Genomic DNA, 18,429 nt, shown 5'->3' on the forward strand with positions numbered 1-18,429 from the left:
ACATCTTCCTCATAGATTAGATTTAGTTTTTCCTCAGGTACAAACCTCATTTTATGTTCAATTCACTGGGAGGACATGGAGGAAGCCGCAGCTGAGAAAGCCAATAATCAACTATATTTCATTGGTAGGAGGGAAAAACCCATTTGGCCGTTGCATGCCCCCCTACCACCTAACTGCCTGCTGGCTCGCAGACTGGCTGTGAGGCTGAGTGAGTGACATGGCTGTGTATTAATATGCAAACAACATTATCACGGGCAGGCAAGGGTGAAGAAGACGAGAAAGGGAGCAGAATCTGGTCTTCCCAATTAAAGCCTTCTGGCCCCCGGTGGCCCTGTGGGAACCCAGTGCTTTTACCCATCAGCGTTGTCATGAGCCTGCATTGATTGTGTGTGCATCACCGTGTGTGTATGAAATAAGTGTGTGCACGGCGCCCGTCTGCAGATGGAAACCTGGATCTTAAATCCGAATGATTATTAGCCTTTCTGACATTCACAGTACTAATACTGATGAATGAATCACTGGAGGATCATACAACTACATTTTATGGCATCACGTTGAGGTAGGAAGTTATATTTATTGAGTGACCCGCACAGAAATCCTACGTACATTCAAGGAAAGACGCTTGCAAGTGGATCCAGAGAGGGTAATTACATGATGAGGCTAGCTTAATGCAGCTAACTAGATGTACAATACGCACAATTGCAATTTGAGGTTCATCAAGCTAAAACTAGTGTAGTCTAATCCAGTTTTGCATTAAAATCTCCCTTCATGAGGTTATAGTTATAGTACTTCATGTTGTTTAAGTGTTGGTTCAACTTGACATTCATTTTGGAGGACGCAGTTTGCATTGTAGAGAGAGGTGTGTTATTCAGCCCTATTGGGATAAATAGAGTGGACAAAATATTACAAAAAACTTGTTAATAAGGCTCAAAAGCACCACAAAGTACATCCTCTCTAAAACAGCAAATACAAAGCATTTTCACCTTCATGAAGGTAGGATTGAATAAAGGACTTAAACATATTAAACTGCATTAGATTAAGCTTTAAGGGTACTAAATAAAGCAGCGTCTAAAGGTATAACTATTGACAATCAAAATGTCTTGAGAGCTAATAGGACTATAAAATACATATTATATTTAGTTTTCACAATCTACACATGCCTTCTGCACTCTCTCTAAGCGTATCGCAAATTTCTGTGATGATATTAACGATATGTCAGAGTACAAACCCTAACCCTCTTCTCAAGCAGTTGAAGCTGTATCTACTAAGTGCTCTTCTATGACTTTATTTCATTCAGCACCGGCAGGACCAGTAAGGTTTCAGGGAGTGAACCTTATGATCCATCTTTGGAAAATAAACTGCGTACAGTTTCTGTAAATATGTGGATTCAGCTGTTGAACACCGAGAAACCAACTCAAGCACGATACTTGATTTTAGCAATATTTGGTTAAGTGTGCTAAAAGAGATTTCACTGGTAATTTAAAGCATAATGTGGACTTTCAAGAACCCTCCTGTAGGAAGTGATACGTTTCCATGGTATATCTACTGATCAGAGTTAGTTTGAATGCTAAAAAAAACAACTCGCAACTCTGTAGACCTTATTTCTCAGCAGAATAGATGCAGGTGTAATTAATGCCCTGAAAAATAAAATGCATTCCACTTAGATGTGACAGTTTTAGGGGCCTCGGTGTTGTGCATACTAGCTTACTGAATCCAAGTGGAACAGAGCCATCAAGAATTATATAGAACTTTTAAACCTGTGCTTTTCCTGCCGTGACACATCAAAATGCTGTGAAGAGGGTCTATCGGTACTTTGCAATTCAAACCGTTTTGGTTTCATTTACCCAGTTTCTGAGATTTATATGCCACCACCCAAATACAAAGGAGGTGAATGTGATTTCATCTGAAGTGCTTAAAGCATTGAGAAATCACATAAAAAAAATGTCAAGAGCAGCATCTGTTTTCAACAGTGTCCCTGTTACTCTAGATAATCCACTAAACACGGAGTAAACTACTTTTATAGGGAACATTAGACAGTAGATTCGCTGAAAACGATTCACAGCGAACAAACATTGCCAAACATTGAGGAGAAAGCAATACTCTGATGCACAGTATAAACACATTTATGAAAACTGAGTAATACAGTCTTGTATCTGTCTTAGGGTAGCTTCACTGCGAAGCATTTCAGTTACTCAAAGTAGTCAATTAGATTATATACGTTCAGCGGGAATTGGTGCATTTTTGCATGAGGGAGCGTCATTCTCGCCTGGCGCTCTCCCCAGACCTCTCCTGTCTCTGAGGCTATTACAGGCAGCACCATTTCAGAGCATGTGGATCCCGCTGCAAGCCTTTGTGCATTCTCTACCAACTTCCCCCATTAGACACAGCTCCAAGGTAAACTACATGCACCATCAACAAAACTGACACCCCAATCTATGGAGTTCATACACCTCCTCCCCCTCCTCCTCCACCCTCGACCATATTATCTACGCTGCGTGACAAGCCGGTAATGGAAAAATCACACTAAGCAAATGGTTCTTCTAATAACAATAAATTTCCTATAAAATTATGAGGGGCCCAAACCGTTTCCTTGCATCTATTTTGCTATGAATTCTAATTAGGGTGCCAGAGAGGCAGAGAGTGCTGGGTCATCACGCCAGAGACAACGCGCGCCTTTTTGATTGATGGCCCGGTGTGGGGTCGGCCTATCCTCCCCGTGCTCGCTCCTCTCCTGCACTCTTCCCTCTCCCTTCTTTTACGCTTAAATTAATGGGCGTCTCACCTAGCCCCTAATCATAGTACCCCTCCAACCCGCTGCCCCTCCTTTCTGTTCTCATTTCAATTTTGCAGAGGGTACAAGGGGGAGAGCATGGGAGGGATCGATCATTTATCTTGTAATGGCTGGATAATAGATCCATCACGGTAAAACAGCTGCACAAACTCCTATGTTGTCTCTGTCATCAGGCCTTCCCATTTTCTCTTTAAACCATCCTGCCTATAAGGAGGCTCCCGTGTGTCACAGCCATTTAACCAAACAGGCACATCTGTAAAGGTAAATGTCAGGAGGCCTGGACAACGCCACGGCCTGGAACAATAACCAAATGTTTCCTCCTTTAACAGGCACCAAAGTGACATCAGCTAAATAGCTTTTACACAAATGATTGTAATGATTTTTGGTTAAATTAATAGATTAACATCAACTACAGCAGAATTGCACGAGACACATAAAAACATATTTGAAAAGCTGGCTGTTTTCAACATGAAAAGATGATGTAAGGTGGCATGCAAGCCTTTATGTGGATATGTTATAACAGGACAAGCAAAGGGGCAATTAATATCATTAGTAACCACTGTTTTTCAGGGCGGACAAGTTCCAGGGTCATGGTATTGTGCACACTAATAAGACTTACTAGGATATTAAATGGAGCAAAGCCACCATTAACAAACTGGTTTTACCTAAAGATCTGCCACAAAAAGATATCTAACCAGCTAACCCATTACAGAAGCCTTGTTAAGTATTTTTGAACACAAGCCATTTGTATTATCTTCGTAAATAATGAGGGTTTTATTTATTTAAGTATTCCAGTAATCAAACACGTACAACACGTGGACCATGAAAGTGACACGAACGCAGGCAGTGTTATTGTTAGAAAAGTTAAGAATAGAATTAAATGTTGCTTAACTCGCAAATAAATATCATCATCTGCTCAACATGTCAATTCATGCAAGTATAGTTAATAACTGGAAAATAGTTCCACTAGTGCATGAATGTTTCAAACACGTCAATCTCTCAATGATTAATTTACTGGGCGGCTCTACAAAGTATCATCACACAACAGAATTATCAGAGGCAATGCAGATGGAGTAAAAAAGAAAGTTAAAGAGATATCCTACTTTTCTTTACTATTACAGGTCCAGAGCCAAAAACACAGTATCCTATGTTTCCCATGATGCAACCTATAGCATATTTTTGTCCTTGCCTTGTAAATGCTCTTGTCAAACTTCACACACACGCACACAGCCTTCCGTTACACATGTATTCTCTCTAAGCCTAAATTGAAGTAACCCCAATGATATCATGGGCCACTTTTTAAAAAGGTTCCTGCAAAAAGCATAATAAACAATTTTAACAGTAATCCTCCTAATGAATAGTAAACTGACCTTTATGTGAGAATTCTGTGTGGTGCCACATTACATTAAGCTACACTTTCCCCTTCAGCTGCACAATAAGAAGACCAGGAGAATCTCACCGCACTGATTCAACTCCAAGACCACCCTCCCATAGTACTGCAGCAAGCTGACCGGAAGACTGTCCAGTGTTGAGGAACATGGTCAGATCCTAATATCACAAAAATGCATTGCTTCATAGCGATTAAGAATCCACCGTGTTTGGGTTTTTTCGCCATGCATCACCAGCTGATAGTGCTTGTGCTTCTGTGTGATGATAGTGCCCTCTCTCTGCGTCCCCACACTCACAATGTGGGCTCCAAACGGGGAGAAGTCATCTGTCTTCGTTAGCGACCGGGGCTAAATATGCTATGCATCTGGTAGTGGGCTCTCCATCCCCCCCTTGGCCTGAGCTGCTTTGTTTTGTTTGTATAATGATAGGTATACGCTATGCATACATAACTACGACCAAACTGTGACTTGCACAAACAAGCGCGACACACTCTGCATTCTACATATTTGAAATTGCCATTTAAACACCCTTCGTTTTTGCTGTGACCTCCGGAAATTAACGCCCTGCCTGCTGACTTCTGATGGGCTGCCTGCATCGTGTCTGCGACTGGACTTAACAGAGAATTTGAGAATCCGACTCTTTTACGGACCCATTTTGGTGAAAAAAAAAGGGAAAAAGATAGCCTTTGAGAGAATTAAGCTGACACTAGCATCAGTGCGAAAAATTCCCTCCAAATGGACACTTAACAAGGAGCATCTGAAGATGTGTGGGTTTAAGTGGGTGTTAACAAACCGTGGCATTGCCGAATGAGCTGTGGGATGGAGAGCTAAGAGGAAAATCGCTTGACTGGGGCGCCCTCCAGTGGTATGCATTCACCAACATGAGACGTGTACTATGTTGCACTTACTGCTCAGCGTGTACTTACCGTGCTTTTATCTTTCAATAGTTTCTCTATCACTTCAATCAAGTGCTCCTTCTGGTCTGGATCCAGGCTGAAGACAAGACAGAGAGAGAGAGACAGAGAGAGAGGGAGAGAGCTTTGAAATAAATATATGTCGACTGAGGAATGGCAATTATTCACATAATATGAAAACTTGATGGACTTACAAATTAAATCATGTCCCCTCTGTGTGCTCAGAATACAGATACATCCGGGTGCTTTCAACAGATCCAATCACTTATCTATCAGCGTGTTTTGTCCTCACCCTCATTTTATTCTCGAGGTTGTGTACGGAATCACTCCAGGATGCCTTGTTTACAACATCCCATAACAGACACTAAACAGTTAACCAATAGTGATCACTAACTAACCAATTTAGTCCTTTTTCAACAACAACAAAAAATATTTGCAGCTTGAAGCTTCTCAAATGTGTTGATTTACTGATTTTCTTGGTTATATCTGACTGCAAAGGGAAAGTTTTGATGTTTTTAAATTGTTGGTTGAATGAAACAAACAATTTGAATAGAACATCTTGGGTTTTGGGAATTCTATGATGACTTATAGAACAACAAAAAACTAAATATATACAGCTAATACATAAAATAAGGAATTGGTTAATACATAAAATAATCAACAATGAAAATAATTGTTAGAAGCAGCCCTAGTATACCATTATCATTATTTCATTGTGGTAATTCTAAGTGCACGATATAGAGCATGAACTTGACACTCGAGATTTGGACAGTCAAATAAAATGGTGCGGCACGTCATAGTAAGCAGAAAGGGATTTCAGACACAGCCCCGGTCTTTTCCTGACATCAATCAGTGAATCAAATATGCAGACTCAGCGGATAAAAGAAAGATAACAGCAAGGCAAAACCCTTTAAGTCAACATTACCCAACATTTACTGTAAAACTCTTACGTCACTGCTTCAGGAATGAAGTGGTACAGACAGAGAGCCAGAAAAGCTAAAGGGTGCAGTCACTGGTATTGGCTTTCCCCAGTGCTTTCTGCAGCTTGTGTTGCAGGCTTTAGAATCTGTACCTGTAGAGCTTCTGGATAGCATGGGCAGAAGTCTTCCTGACATACGGAGACAGGTCGGCTGCAGCCTCCTTTATGGCGAGCATCATGATGGGGACAATTATGGGGACACGGATACTGGACAAAACCCTCAGTGCACTGGCCCGGATGAACTGGTTTGGGTCCTGGCACAGAGAGATGGAACCGCTGAGTGTCAGTGTGTGAAACAATGTTAGCTTTTCATAATGATTAATGCGGCCGAAGCATTTAACAGAACATCGAGGTTACACCCAGATTTTCTAGTGTAGATTATGTTTGACAACAACATTAATGCCAGTTTAGAAAAAAAAGAACATGGTTAATATTTCATCTATTATGTACATTTAAAGATGCTCACACAGATACATAGATCAGCCATTAAAACCTGTATTAATGTTGTGGCTGATGGGTGAACAAGCCACATTTTCTAAATAATGTCAAACCTCGACATTAGGGTTGGGCGATATGCTAAAATCTTTCCATCGGTAACCATCAGCCAACGACTGACGATATATTCATGCAGGTGTGCATGTGCACGTGGCATACACATGCACAGGGACACACCAAAATGCATGGAAAAGCTTGCTGCAAATTTGTTCCTCTTTGGAAATTAATTTTGTTGAATTTGGACGTAACCGTTGAGCTGAAAAAACCTAAGTAAGGTAATTTGTTGTCTTTCCAAACGTAGTGCGGCAAAAACTTCTAACATGTGGAATTTCCCAAATCTATGTGCAAACACCGTCATTTGTGTTCATGACCAAATGATGTTGTTTTTAGCCGGTCTGAGTTTACAGACGGGATAAGGAGGCAGGAAAGAGAGAGAGACAGAAAGAGAAAAGAGAGGGAGCAGAATCAGGAGGGGCTGAATGAATGAATGAATGTAATGCATAAGTGCCGGTTCCTAGGTTAATTATTCATAGAGTTGAATCAATTCGCTAGAAGGCAGATCATTATATTAGCAAAATAAAATGAAAATTTGCCCGGACAATCACGCAGACCATATACTTATCCAATCTCTTCAAATATTACAGCTTCTTTACCATGTTAGTAAAAATAAAACGAGAGAAACACCGTCAAGAAGCAGACATGTTACCTTCAGGGCCCTCTGGAACGTGCTGATGGAGAGCAAAGCCAGGTCCTGCTGCTCCTCTGCGTACCTCACCAGGTAGACGTATACGAGCTTCTTAAGCTGCAGAGGACAATTAAATCAAACAGCAATAAATTGAACCAGCTGCAACAGGGAATTACTGCAGCATATGGAGAAAGCAATCTAGAAAACCAGCTGCGTTTTAAAAACTTAAGCAGATTTATTTGAAAGGATGTGCTGCTTTTTTTTAAACCCCCAATAATAGATAAAAGTCTCGGGCCATAAAAGGGATAAAATAAACAATAACGTATTAAGCAACAAAGGGAGTCTTCTTTCGGCTTGGTTAATCTGTGGGATACCTGAATTTGTTATTTCAGGGGGTGGAAAAAGAAAGTTGATACAGAAAGTTTTCCTGTGTTGATATCACTCGCTGCAGACTCAATCCAGTGTTGTTTCAGGCGGAGAACAAGGTTATGAATTTTTGTTCCTTTCTGAAATTGCCATTGAATTTATTTGCCCCCCGTCTTGTGTTTTGACTTCCACACTTCTTCTTCTTCTTCTTTTCTCGCAGGAAAGCCTGAGATAATATTTGTCCTTCTTTCTGACTAGTTTAAGCAGTGACCAAAGGTTGCTCCATTGCTGATTCACATCAACTATTCAGAATGGGAGGGGGAAAAACAGAGCTGGTTTCTGTCTATAAGGATGTGGATTTATAGACCCTGGAACTGGAAGAAAAGTGGTTTAAAAAAATTAGGACTTACTTTCAGAGGGTACGTATAATTTAATTTGAGAACTGATTTAAGGTTGAGGTCGGGGGTAAGGTCACATCTTAGGCGCAATCACCAAGAGCTTTATCCGCTAATCAGCACCCGGCTTTTCTAAAACAGCGAGTATTGACCTGCAGCAGCGCACCACAGTTCTCAATCATCATTTTGGTCATTACTGCTGGGATTAATGGCATTACTCACTATAAGAGCAGACACAACCCATCTGCCCTCCTGGATCTGGGTTCTATGACCCCAAACTATTCAACTGATTAAATGTTTTAACGTTAGGTAGGGGATTGAAGGATTTACAAGTTGTAAAACCTGTAATTTAAATATGTTTTCAAAATATGACTGAGCATGGAAACATTCACTCGTGTACGATATGTGGTGTTAAAACGAAGTGCAGCAATCATTAAGGACATTGCTATTAAATCACGCGGCATTGTCAATAATCTGCATGCTCTTGTGCTGTTTACTATTTAGCGGGGATCGATGGCAGCTCACAGTGACGAGGACAGAGGGAGGATGTGGGTGGGAACGCTGGAAGAGGCCATGTTTAGTGAGATATGCAGCAGTTGAGGAGGGAGCTAGGAAACGAAACAGAGAGAGCGAAAACATAGTCCAAGACCTCATACTACCTTGGCAGCTGGTGTGTGAGAGAGGTGGGAGAGGAGAGACGTGAGTGTGGGCTCTTTTCTGCCAATTACATCCACCCACCTGCTCCCCTACCCTGCCATGAGTTGCTTCGGCTGCATGCCTTGCACACAGCGCCCGGCTTCGGGCCCCGCGCTCACATGCTGCCCCTCACGCTATCTGATTATTCTGCTGTTGCTAATCAATATTCACAGGCTCTGTCCATGGGAACCCCTCTCGAGCTGTTGCTTAGCGTTGTGGTCACTCATTTGTGTAGCCTGTGAAGACTGGCTCACAGTCTATATGATTGAGTCAGGTAGAATTTGCATTTATTCAGCATTTGTTGCAACACTTTGATTTACAACATAAAACTATTGTGTTTATTATATATTATTATAAATGAAATTATAATCAATCACAGACCTCTAGAGAGGTCAGAATTATTACAAACGGAGTTGTTGCTCACAGGAAGGAAAGCTGCACAACATTTAAATAATTACCTCTTCCAAGGTGGTTAGGTTTTACCCCTGTCCGTTTGTTTGTTCGTTAGGAGGGTTATGCAAAAACTACTGGACAGATAAGGAAATAACTCAATTAATTGTGGTGCAAATCCCGGATCCGGGGGCAGATCCAAGAATTTTTGATCCCTTTCTTCAACATTGTGAGATAGGGAGTTTTTCAACATTTTCCTTGATTTCTCAAAGAATAAGTCATAGATGTTGTTGAAATAAATCAGTTACGAGTGTGTGAAATTTGATGCAGCTTGATCAAATTGAAAGGGACTGTTGGGCCTTGCCGGGGGTATGTGCTATACTGAGTGACATTGTAGTAGATAATCTAATGGCAAATAATGAGTCTAATTCTGCTCTCTGTTTTATGTAAAACCGAAGACGAAACATTGATCTGACCAACTTTTTAGCATGAAAACACAATTTTTAACTGTACCACAAATATTCTTAATTATTTATTCATAGCTTTTGTTAAGTATTTTAGTCGTTTTAATTTTTTGGTAATATATCAGTTATCATTCATTAAATCCGACTTGAGTAAAACCAATAGGTGTGTGTGCTTTTTGTACTTAAATATATAATCTTAACTATTCTTGAGTCACAAGAACGTTTGGTTTTACTTTAATTATTTATGATATATTGTAAAGGTGTCCTTGGGTTTCAAGAAAGGTGCTGTGAAATAAAATGTATTATTATTATGGTAATGATAAATTAGTACTACAGTAATAATAATTGTTATTATAATCATAAAGCAAACAAATGCAAAAACAAGATTTCAAATTCATTCAGTCCACATGAGCCTATTGTTCTAAATGAGGAAATTCCCACTTTTACATCACAGAACCCACGTGCTGTTTGGCACAAGAACTAAGTGAATCATAACAATCAACTGTGGTAATAGGAATGATGAGGTTTACCCGTGATATGTTTATGTGTCATACCTCTATGTTCTTATTGGCGACGTTCTTCACAACAGCAGGAAACAGCTCCGATGCATTTTTCCCTTTGGCAATCAGCTGAAAATAAATCAAGCAATAAAACAATGTTATCCACCAATCTTATTAGTATTATTAAAACAACTGAGAGAGGACTCGCACACAACAGTGTTTATAGTGTGACACGCTCACCCCAACGACCCTTTTCATGGCCTCCAGTTTGAGCGATTCCTTGTTGCTCTCCAACATCTCTTTGAGGTCTTCATTCCTGGGGACAGAAATACTGTTAGTCTTACTATGGTCAACATTAGAGAAGCTACGGCCTGCTGAGGTGACTTGACTAATCTTTTTCAGAATTTAGAGCTTGACCAAAGGTACTGTGAAATCTCCTTGTCTACGACATCTGTGTAAGCTTCACAGATTACAGGGCACACAGGCAAGAGTCACACTGGCCCCATATGACTCTATAGGGGTCACTGACAAACCAAACAGGAAGAGTGCTATCTTTACCAGCAGCACAAACGCTACAAAGCACTCACATGATGAAAATCCATGTTCCTTGGCTAATGCTAATGCAATTTCATTGTAAAGCAACACAGCAGTTTGTTTGTTCCGTACAGAGGCTTCACACTGCGAGATGTAATGTTGGGCCAACACTTTGTTTCAGAGAAGTGAAATATCTCAACAAATACATATATGGATTTCAAGGAGATGTGGTACAGACATTCATGATCACTTTAGGGTAACTTGTGAGATTCTCTGCCCTTTCATCTTGCGCCTCCATCAGGTCAAATTTAAATTGTTGGCAAACTATCATTTTGCAGGTACAGGTCATATAACAGTGAAGTTCCCATTAGCATCTGTACTTGTTTTAACACCCACTTTCTAACTCTCGTTTCGTCACAGAGTTCCCCCTACTTCCGATAATATAAAAAATATATTCCCCTTGTAGGGAGATATGGTAAAGTTAAAAGACAATACCATGTGCCGTCATTTTAAATATTAAATGTGTTGTATTCTTCCTAGATTTTTTTAAAGATACAATAATCTTAATTAAAGTAAAATAATCTAAATAGCTGAACCAATATTGGAACTCTTTTGTTTAAAAGCGACATATTAACAAACAGAAACTTTCTTAGCGTTGCACATAATACAAATCTTGATATGAACAACTGCAGTAACTTAAGTACACACCTTTCAGTATATTCTATAGTTGAAAAATCCAGTTGTTAATGCCTTCTGGTTAAAAAAACTGTCCAGGAGGCCAACAAAAAATGCACAGTTAACTATAGTCTCCAGAGTTGGTTAGTAGCAGTGTGTGTGTGGTCTTACTACAGTACCCGACTTTGTGTGTCTCCGTAGGGCTCCTGCTGCTGAGTGTAAGAGCCTGTTCTTCCTGACTCAGCTCAGTCTTCAAACTGAGCTGCAAGTTCTCAGCAGACACCATGGCTGTCCGCATGGCTCCCACTGCCTCCGATCGCAGAGAGAAGCCAACCTCCATACCAGCTTTCCTCCACAGCAGCCCAAACACACTTCCAACAACCAGTAACTCCTTAGAGGCTAAAAACAAAAAACTAGAGTCCACAAACCCAACTCGGTGTAAATCCAGCAACTCCAGAGTGAAAACAGAGCTGTGGTAATTACTTTCCCCTCAGGCTGGACGCCCTGTTCTCTTGGCTTTATTTATTTAGTTGTCTTCTTGTCTCGTTGTTGTTTCAGAACTGTCAAAGCTGGGAACTTTGGAACAACAGCACAGAGAGCACTGGCCTTGTGCCTGTCATTCACTACTCCCTTCCTCTTCTCATGGGCAGAGAGAGTCACAAGATGCCCGGACAGCTCACCAATGGCAAGTCATCCTCACTCTTGAGGGTAGTGCCTTCTCGCAGGGGTAAGACCTCTGTCCTTAGGTCCATATTCCTTCTGGAACTACCCATCAGTCAGCTGCAGTCCCGTCATATGGACCTGTTAATCCTGTCTTCTTATATATGTTCATTCATTCCTGGCCCTCTGATTGTGTATGTGACTGCCTGTGTGTGTGTGTGTGTGTGAGAGATTGTGGTCACTTCCCTCTAGGGGGAAAAAGGAGGGCCTTATCTACACTGGTGGGTAAACATGGAGCAACTTTTCATCACCTCCACTGTGCTGTAATCCACTTTAGTTTAGCACCACTAAGGGCACATACACTCCAAGTTTGGCCGACAGGGCCAACAGGACAGGCTTACATCGAAGATAACAGCACCGGGCTGAATGTCAGGAAATTACGATGAACATGTGAACAATACAGAAGGAGTTTGGAAGGGAATGTGCCTTTTACGCTTTCTTTTCTGTAGGAGGAAATGACTGATCTGAGAACCTGGCCATGTAGAGACTCCAGTCCCATTTACAAGCTGATAAAGGGGTCAAACAATCACTGTCTTGGTGTGTTGTTGGGAAAAAAAATGATTTCCACAATACAGTGAGTAACACAGAATGGTATTGTTCAAAGTTGACTGACTTCCCGAAAACTTTTATCATGAATCTCAAGGCTTTAAGGTATTGTTGGAGCCACGCCCTTAATTCAATCCACGCCAAAATTGTATGGATTTTTTTCTTGGCCTGTACCCCACCGTTCCACCAAGTTTCAATCAGATCAGTGGAGCAGATTTTGCGTAATCCTACTGACAGACCGATTAACAGCAATGAAAACATAGCCTTCTTTGCGGAGGTAATTAGCCACATCTAACACCTAAACGTATCCAACAGCCATTAGCATCACGCCTGGCTAGTCATTCACTTTATAAATCCTTTCTACATCACTGCTGAGACTGATTATATTATTATATACATTTACCTATGGCAGTTTCCTAATTAGTATCTGTCATAAATAGACCACATGTGCATCCATCTTATTAAATGCCATCGTTACATGAGGACAAAACTCACTTCAATACATGGTCATGTTTTCTCATTACGACAGCTCTGTATTTCACTGTAAGAAGTCAGATATGTATTTCTGCATTTGTGTTCATCCACCACAATCTGTCTATTAACACATACAGGATGTAAATCAGAGTGGTAAGGATGACAGAGACTGCAGAGATTAGTGCCTCCATGTGGCAGTAAGTAAATTAGCCAGCAGCACTAAGGCTTTCATCAGATCACTGTATTTTCTAACAGCCAATACAGTCAGATGCAGGAGATGGATTTTAGAGCTGAAGCGTTAGTAAATAAGACCTGGCTCCAAAACTGTATTATGCCTGACTTTTGTAATTCCCAGATCACTGCCAAGAAACGATACAAAAGCCAGAGGGCAGAGGGGGTGGTTTAGGTAATAAACATATGCCTGATTGGAAAGAACAATAACCAATTCAAAGCCTACATTCAAATTCTTACATGAAAAATTGTTTTAACAGAAGAGATGTGTCCTTCTCTAGCAGAGTGAAAGGACTCCATCAAGGCTGCAGAAAACCAACGAGGGCTGAACACTGGACTGTATTTCTCCTTTCACTCGGCAAGGAATGAATGAGGAAATGCAGTTGCAATTTTCCTAAATGAATTAAAGAAAATCCAGAGCTGTATGCCTCAATTTAAACTATCACCATGCCTGTCCAAAATTACTAGCTCTCTGCAACTGACAAAACAATCTCAACAATGAGTTTGTGCAGATAACACTGAATTACATTTGTTCAAAAGTATTTTTTCTTAAGAACTAAGGAGAACTTGTGCAAAATGTGCGATTGAATGTTCATTCTTGAAGAGAAAAAATACTCAAATTGGCACTTAAAGTGTCTAAAGGTAAGGGTTTATAATAGATCAGATTTCCAAAAAACTGTATATTTGTTTGTATGAGAAGAGAATAACTCTGTGTCTATAGAAATGATCTGAGATAACTGGAAAAAATAAATGCAGCCTGTCCAGCTCTGGTTTGGTGGAGGATACCGAGACACGCCCATCTAACAGTTGCCTAAGAGAGAGTTTGCACAAAAATAGACAGAGTCTGGAGTAATGGTGAGCAGAGTCCGAAAATATTCTAGATGTAATTATGTACATTCAGAAATGGGCTTTTAATGGATTGTGCTACTGCAAAGGGGATTAATAAACTGCAACACAATACATAGCAAATGGATATATCCAAAGTTAAATGTATAATAACAAAAAAGTCATTTTAGAATAACAGAAAATATAAATTCTGAATTCTAGAGTAAGTGGAGAGCTTATATTTGTATTATCTGATAAACACTGGCCATAGCAAAGTAAAGTATTATAGAATCAAATTCACATCATTTTTTTTTAACTGCTAACCAAGAGCCTGATAAATAACAACATAAGGCAGTGAGGGTATGATAATATATCAAGTCAATCAAAGTGTTGCCACGTCTCTCACACACACACACACACACACACACACACACACACACACACACACACACACACACACACACACACACACACACACACACACACACACACACACACACACACACACACACACACACACACACACACACACACACACACACTTCAGGCTTTTGCAGTGCTCCTGGGTTGAAATATAACTGCTTTCTAAATGCCATAACAAACCTCACTCATAATATTGTCTCTGCTAGAAATAAAAGTTAAAGAAACATCTAGTCACAAAGAGTAGGCCTTTAAGACGACAGAGCATTACGTTCAGCCACAACTTGATTTAAATGTAGCAGAACAGTCCATCTATTGACTACTCAAACAAGTCTGGGCTAACTTTAATTAACAAGTATGTAGTACGTGCTGCTGACTAATGGGAGATACTTGTATTAGGATGCACAAGCGTGGGTATTGTGAATTGTGTCAGACAGACAGAAACAAACAGAAGCATCATTCATGTCCCTGCTATTCTCTTCCTGATCTTCTAGCTTGGCCTTGAGGAAAGTAAACATATGACCCAGCATTGCCTGAGTGGGTAGCTAGTCATGTGAGACGGCTTAAAGATTCACTCTAGCATGCTAAGCAACATTTAACACTACAGCAAATGAAAGTCATCAATATAACAAAACTCCATCTTGAATTTCAAGGCAACTAAAAGCTTGCTCAAAAAGAAAATGAGAAGCTGCAGTGCAACACCTTCTTATGAGGTATATACACCTGAAGATTTGATGTGGTGTGTAGCTTCTCGCTCCCAAAGACGAGCATGAAACCAATGCAGCGAAGATGCATAACCACTGATTTTACAATGAGGATTGGCTGCCCTCTAGTGTCTGGTTTCTGAGATGGAACTCAAACCACGTGCCCAAAACATGCTGACAGTCCAGTTTGAGATGTGTAATACTGAAATCTTAAACGTTCATGTTATTAAAATGGTTATGAAAGAACATTTCCCTTTTCTCCCTGGCTGCTTCACCTGGAAACACAGAGAACCCTGGACCCCCACATAACACTCCATCAGTAACCAATATGAGTTATGTTCAAATGTTTTAACAAAAACAAAAGTATCAACAAATTCTAGTCACTCAAACTCTGACTATACAAATGCAAATACATTTTTTCTCGCCTACACTTAAGCATTATTATATTAAGCCTCATCTGAGTATATAAAACAGGTGGTTTAGAGACAAATTCAAACAGCTTCCATGTTTTGCCTAAACTAAATTCAGACCTGCAACAATGAGTTGAGAGCCTGAAATATAATCTAGTAGTTCATGCAAAAATATAAAGGAATTAAGTTTTCAGCCTCATAAACATGAAGGTTACCTGCTTCTATTTGATTGTAAAATCCATATCCATATATATTTTGGGGGTTTGGACTGTAAGTCAGACAAAACAAGATGTAAGGTGTAACTTAATGATTTACTGCTCCTCTTAATGAATCCCTAATTTTGTATATATTTTTATATGATTATCTTTTTCAGGTGATTGCTTTTTACGACTGAGCAATTACATGTGAATGACTAAATAGCGAGTTTTGTCACAGGTGGTCAGAGAGGCCCTGAGGAATCAGAATTAATCTGCAAACATAATTTAATGTGTGCATTTACTTTATAAACCTAGTAAATCTACCATCAAACATACTCCTGCTTACAGTACATGGATTTTCAAAAAGTCTGCTTCTAAAAAAAGGCTGTGCCACTAACTTCAAAAGTGGAAGAAGCTCACTGGTTAATAAAAGTGCACAGACTGTACAAAGTTGGGCTGTGCAACATCTGCCCAATGACTTCATTCTCCACCAGCTTGCACACCTTTTGTCTGCTTTCAATACTAAAAAGTAAGTAACAATATGCAGGTTAAAGGGATAGTTCACAGAAAAATGAAAATCCACTCATTATCTACTCCCCACTATGCCGATGGAGGGGTGGATGAAGTGTTTGAGTCCACAAAACACTTGACGTTTCAGGAATAAACAGTGTTGCAGCCAATTCCAATACAATTGAAGTAAATGGTGCCCCCTCTTCAAACGTTAAAAAACAGGCCTCCATACTGCTCCTGTGGTGTCATCCCAGTGTCCGGAAACCCAGACATTCAAAATCGACTCGAAAGAGCGTAATTTACTCCATGTTTTTAGCCTAAATGTCCTCTGTTATCCTCAGCCCGGAGTCGTGCTCACACTCGAGCACATACACCGCACAAGCTTGAGCCTCTATGATCTAACCCAAGGGTCACGTGCCGGCATCAGCGAAAACTCGCGACAGTAACTGCAGTTAAACAGCAGTGCTACCGCAACTACTGATGCTACCGGAACTAGCGATGCTGCCGGTACTTATTGCGAGTTCCCCGCTGATCTCGTCTCGCACACCTTTGGGAAACAGCTTGCGTGCAGTGTGTGCACGCAAGCGTGAACGTGGGTCCGAGCTGAGGATAACAACAAACTCCAAAAGTGTTTTGTGGACTCAAACACTTCACCCGCCCCTCTATCAGCATAGTGCTGAGTAGATAATGAGTGGATTTTCATTTTTCGGTGAACTATCCCTTTAAGGATGAAGTTAGACCTTTACTGATGCCATTTTATATTAACCTCTACTGTCTATTGTAGTCGATTGTGTGAGCTGTGTCATTTTATGACACAGCTCACACAATCTGTTCTCATGATAAATGTTGAGTCCACCAGTGACAATGGCCAGAGGGAAAAAAAATACCACTGAACTGAGCAAAGAGAGAAAAAGAGATATAACATATTTCTGGACTCAAAGCTGCATGGATCACCAACTTGGCACCGCAGTTAGCTGTAGATTCAACTTTGGCCATTTGTTGTAAAGATGCGTTTTATGTTTCTCCGAGTGTCAAGCAACCATCAGACAGGGACAACTGGGACATGGTAGTATTTCTCCAACATAAGGTTGCAACATACAGGTTTCTCTCTTTGATAATCAATGCATTTTCAGTGCATAAAATGACAGGAACATCCCCCATAATTCTCTGAAGCCTAAATTAGCAGAGGACGTTCTTGACTTGTCTGACCTACAGTGAAACACCTATGCTAAGTTTGCTATGAAGCAAGTTGGACAGTAGTAAATACTCTTATTTTGGAAGCTACATTCAGGACATTTCTGCTTGAAAAGTGACATAAAGAAAAGTTATACTAATGACGTATCTCTCTTGAGTACTGGTTATGAATGACTTGGGAATGAATGAAGCTGCCGTGTAACTTACAGGAGGGGGGGGGGGGGGCCTGAAAACAAACATATTACAGGGTTGTGCCTGCTCTCCTTTGTGAATAGCGGGTTTCTACAGACGCTGATAAACATAGATTACATATACCAGTACAGCAGATGTGTGATCAAAGCCAGACATGTCTGAACAGGCTCATTCTTCATATCTATGACAGTTGGATATTCAGGTGCACCATGGCAGAGAGCTAGCCGACCATGGCCCCCGCTGCCCGGCTTCTGACTGATGCTGCACCGCGGTGTTAGCTCCACGGAGTGGCCTGTGGTGGTGCTACTTCACCGCAGGTGAACCGTGCAGACGCCGGGCGGAGGGACACGTCGGACCGTCTTACTTTTTGAAGTCGGTGCTGAACAGTCCGAAGGCAGCTCCGGAGCCGGAGGAGGTCGGGGTGCTCTCCTGTCCCGCTTCCACCGCAGCCTCCGCTCCTCCCTGGTCGTTGTACAAGGCGGTCGTCGACATGTTGGATTAGTCACCGTCTTCTGCTCGTCTACACAACAGCAGACTCTTCATACACGCGAGAAAACGTTCGTGGCGTTGGACCGAGCGGCAGCAAACTTCTCCCGGATTTCACCCAACTTTTCTTTTTTACACGCAGCAGCGGAAGTGTGAGCTGGACAAGCGGGTGTCACATGACAGGGCCTCGGCATCACACGGCTCATAGATCCGCGGCAGACAGAAGAGACAGCGCGGTGATGTCTGCC

General features: G+C 41.0%; 1 protein-coding gene across 2 annotated transcripts in view; it reads right to left on the reverse strand.

Annotated features, from left to right (window-relative positions):
* Positions 1-18,429, reverse strand: part of ap3b1a (adaptor related protein complex 3 subunit beta 1a) — a 56,931-nt gene extending 38,502 nt beyond the window's left edge. Inside the window, exons 1-6 of one of the 2 annotated variants that reach the window (XM_034602566.1) lie at positions 18,060-18,429; positions 10,304-10,379; positions 10,118-10,192; positions 7,274-7,369; positions 6,166-6,326; positions 5,106-5,172 (exon numbers count right to left, since the gene is read on the reverse strand). In XM_034602566.1, coding sequence (XP_034458457.1) covers positions 5,106-5,172; positions 6,166-6,326; positions 7,274-7,369; positions 10,118-10,192; positions 10,304-10,379; positions 18,060-18,187 — 603 coding nt within the window. In that variant the 5' untranslated portion in view covers positions 18,188-18,429. Of the gene's footprint in view, positions 1-5,105; positions 5,173-6,165; positions 6,327-7,273; positions 7,370-10,117; positions 10,193-10,303; positions 10,380-11,451; positions 12,134-18,059 lie in introns of those variants that run through there. The other variant, XM_034602565.1, reaches the window with a different exon arrangement.

The sequence above is a fragment of the Hippoglossus hippoglossus genome, chromosome 12 (genome assembly GCF_009819705.1).
Source record: "Hippoglossus hippoglossus isolate fHipHip1 chromosome 12, fHipHip1.pri, whole genome shotgun sequence".
Lineage (NCBI taxonomy): Eukaryota > Metazoa > Chordata > Actinopteri > Pleuronectiformes > Pleuronectidae > Hippoglossus > Hippoglossus hippoglossus.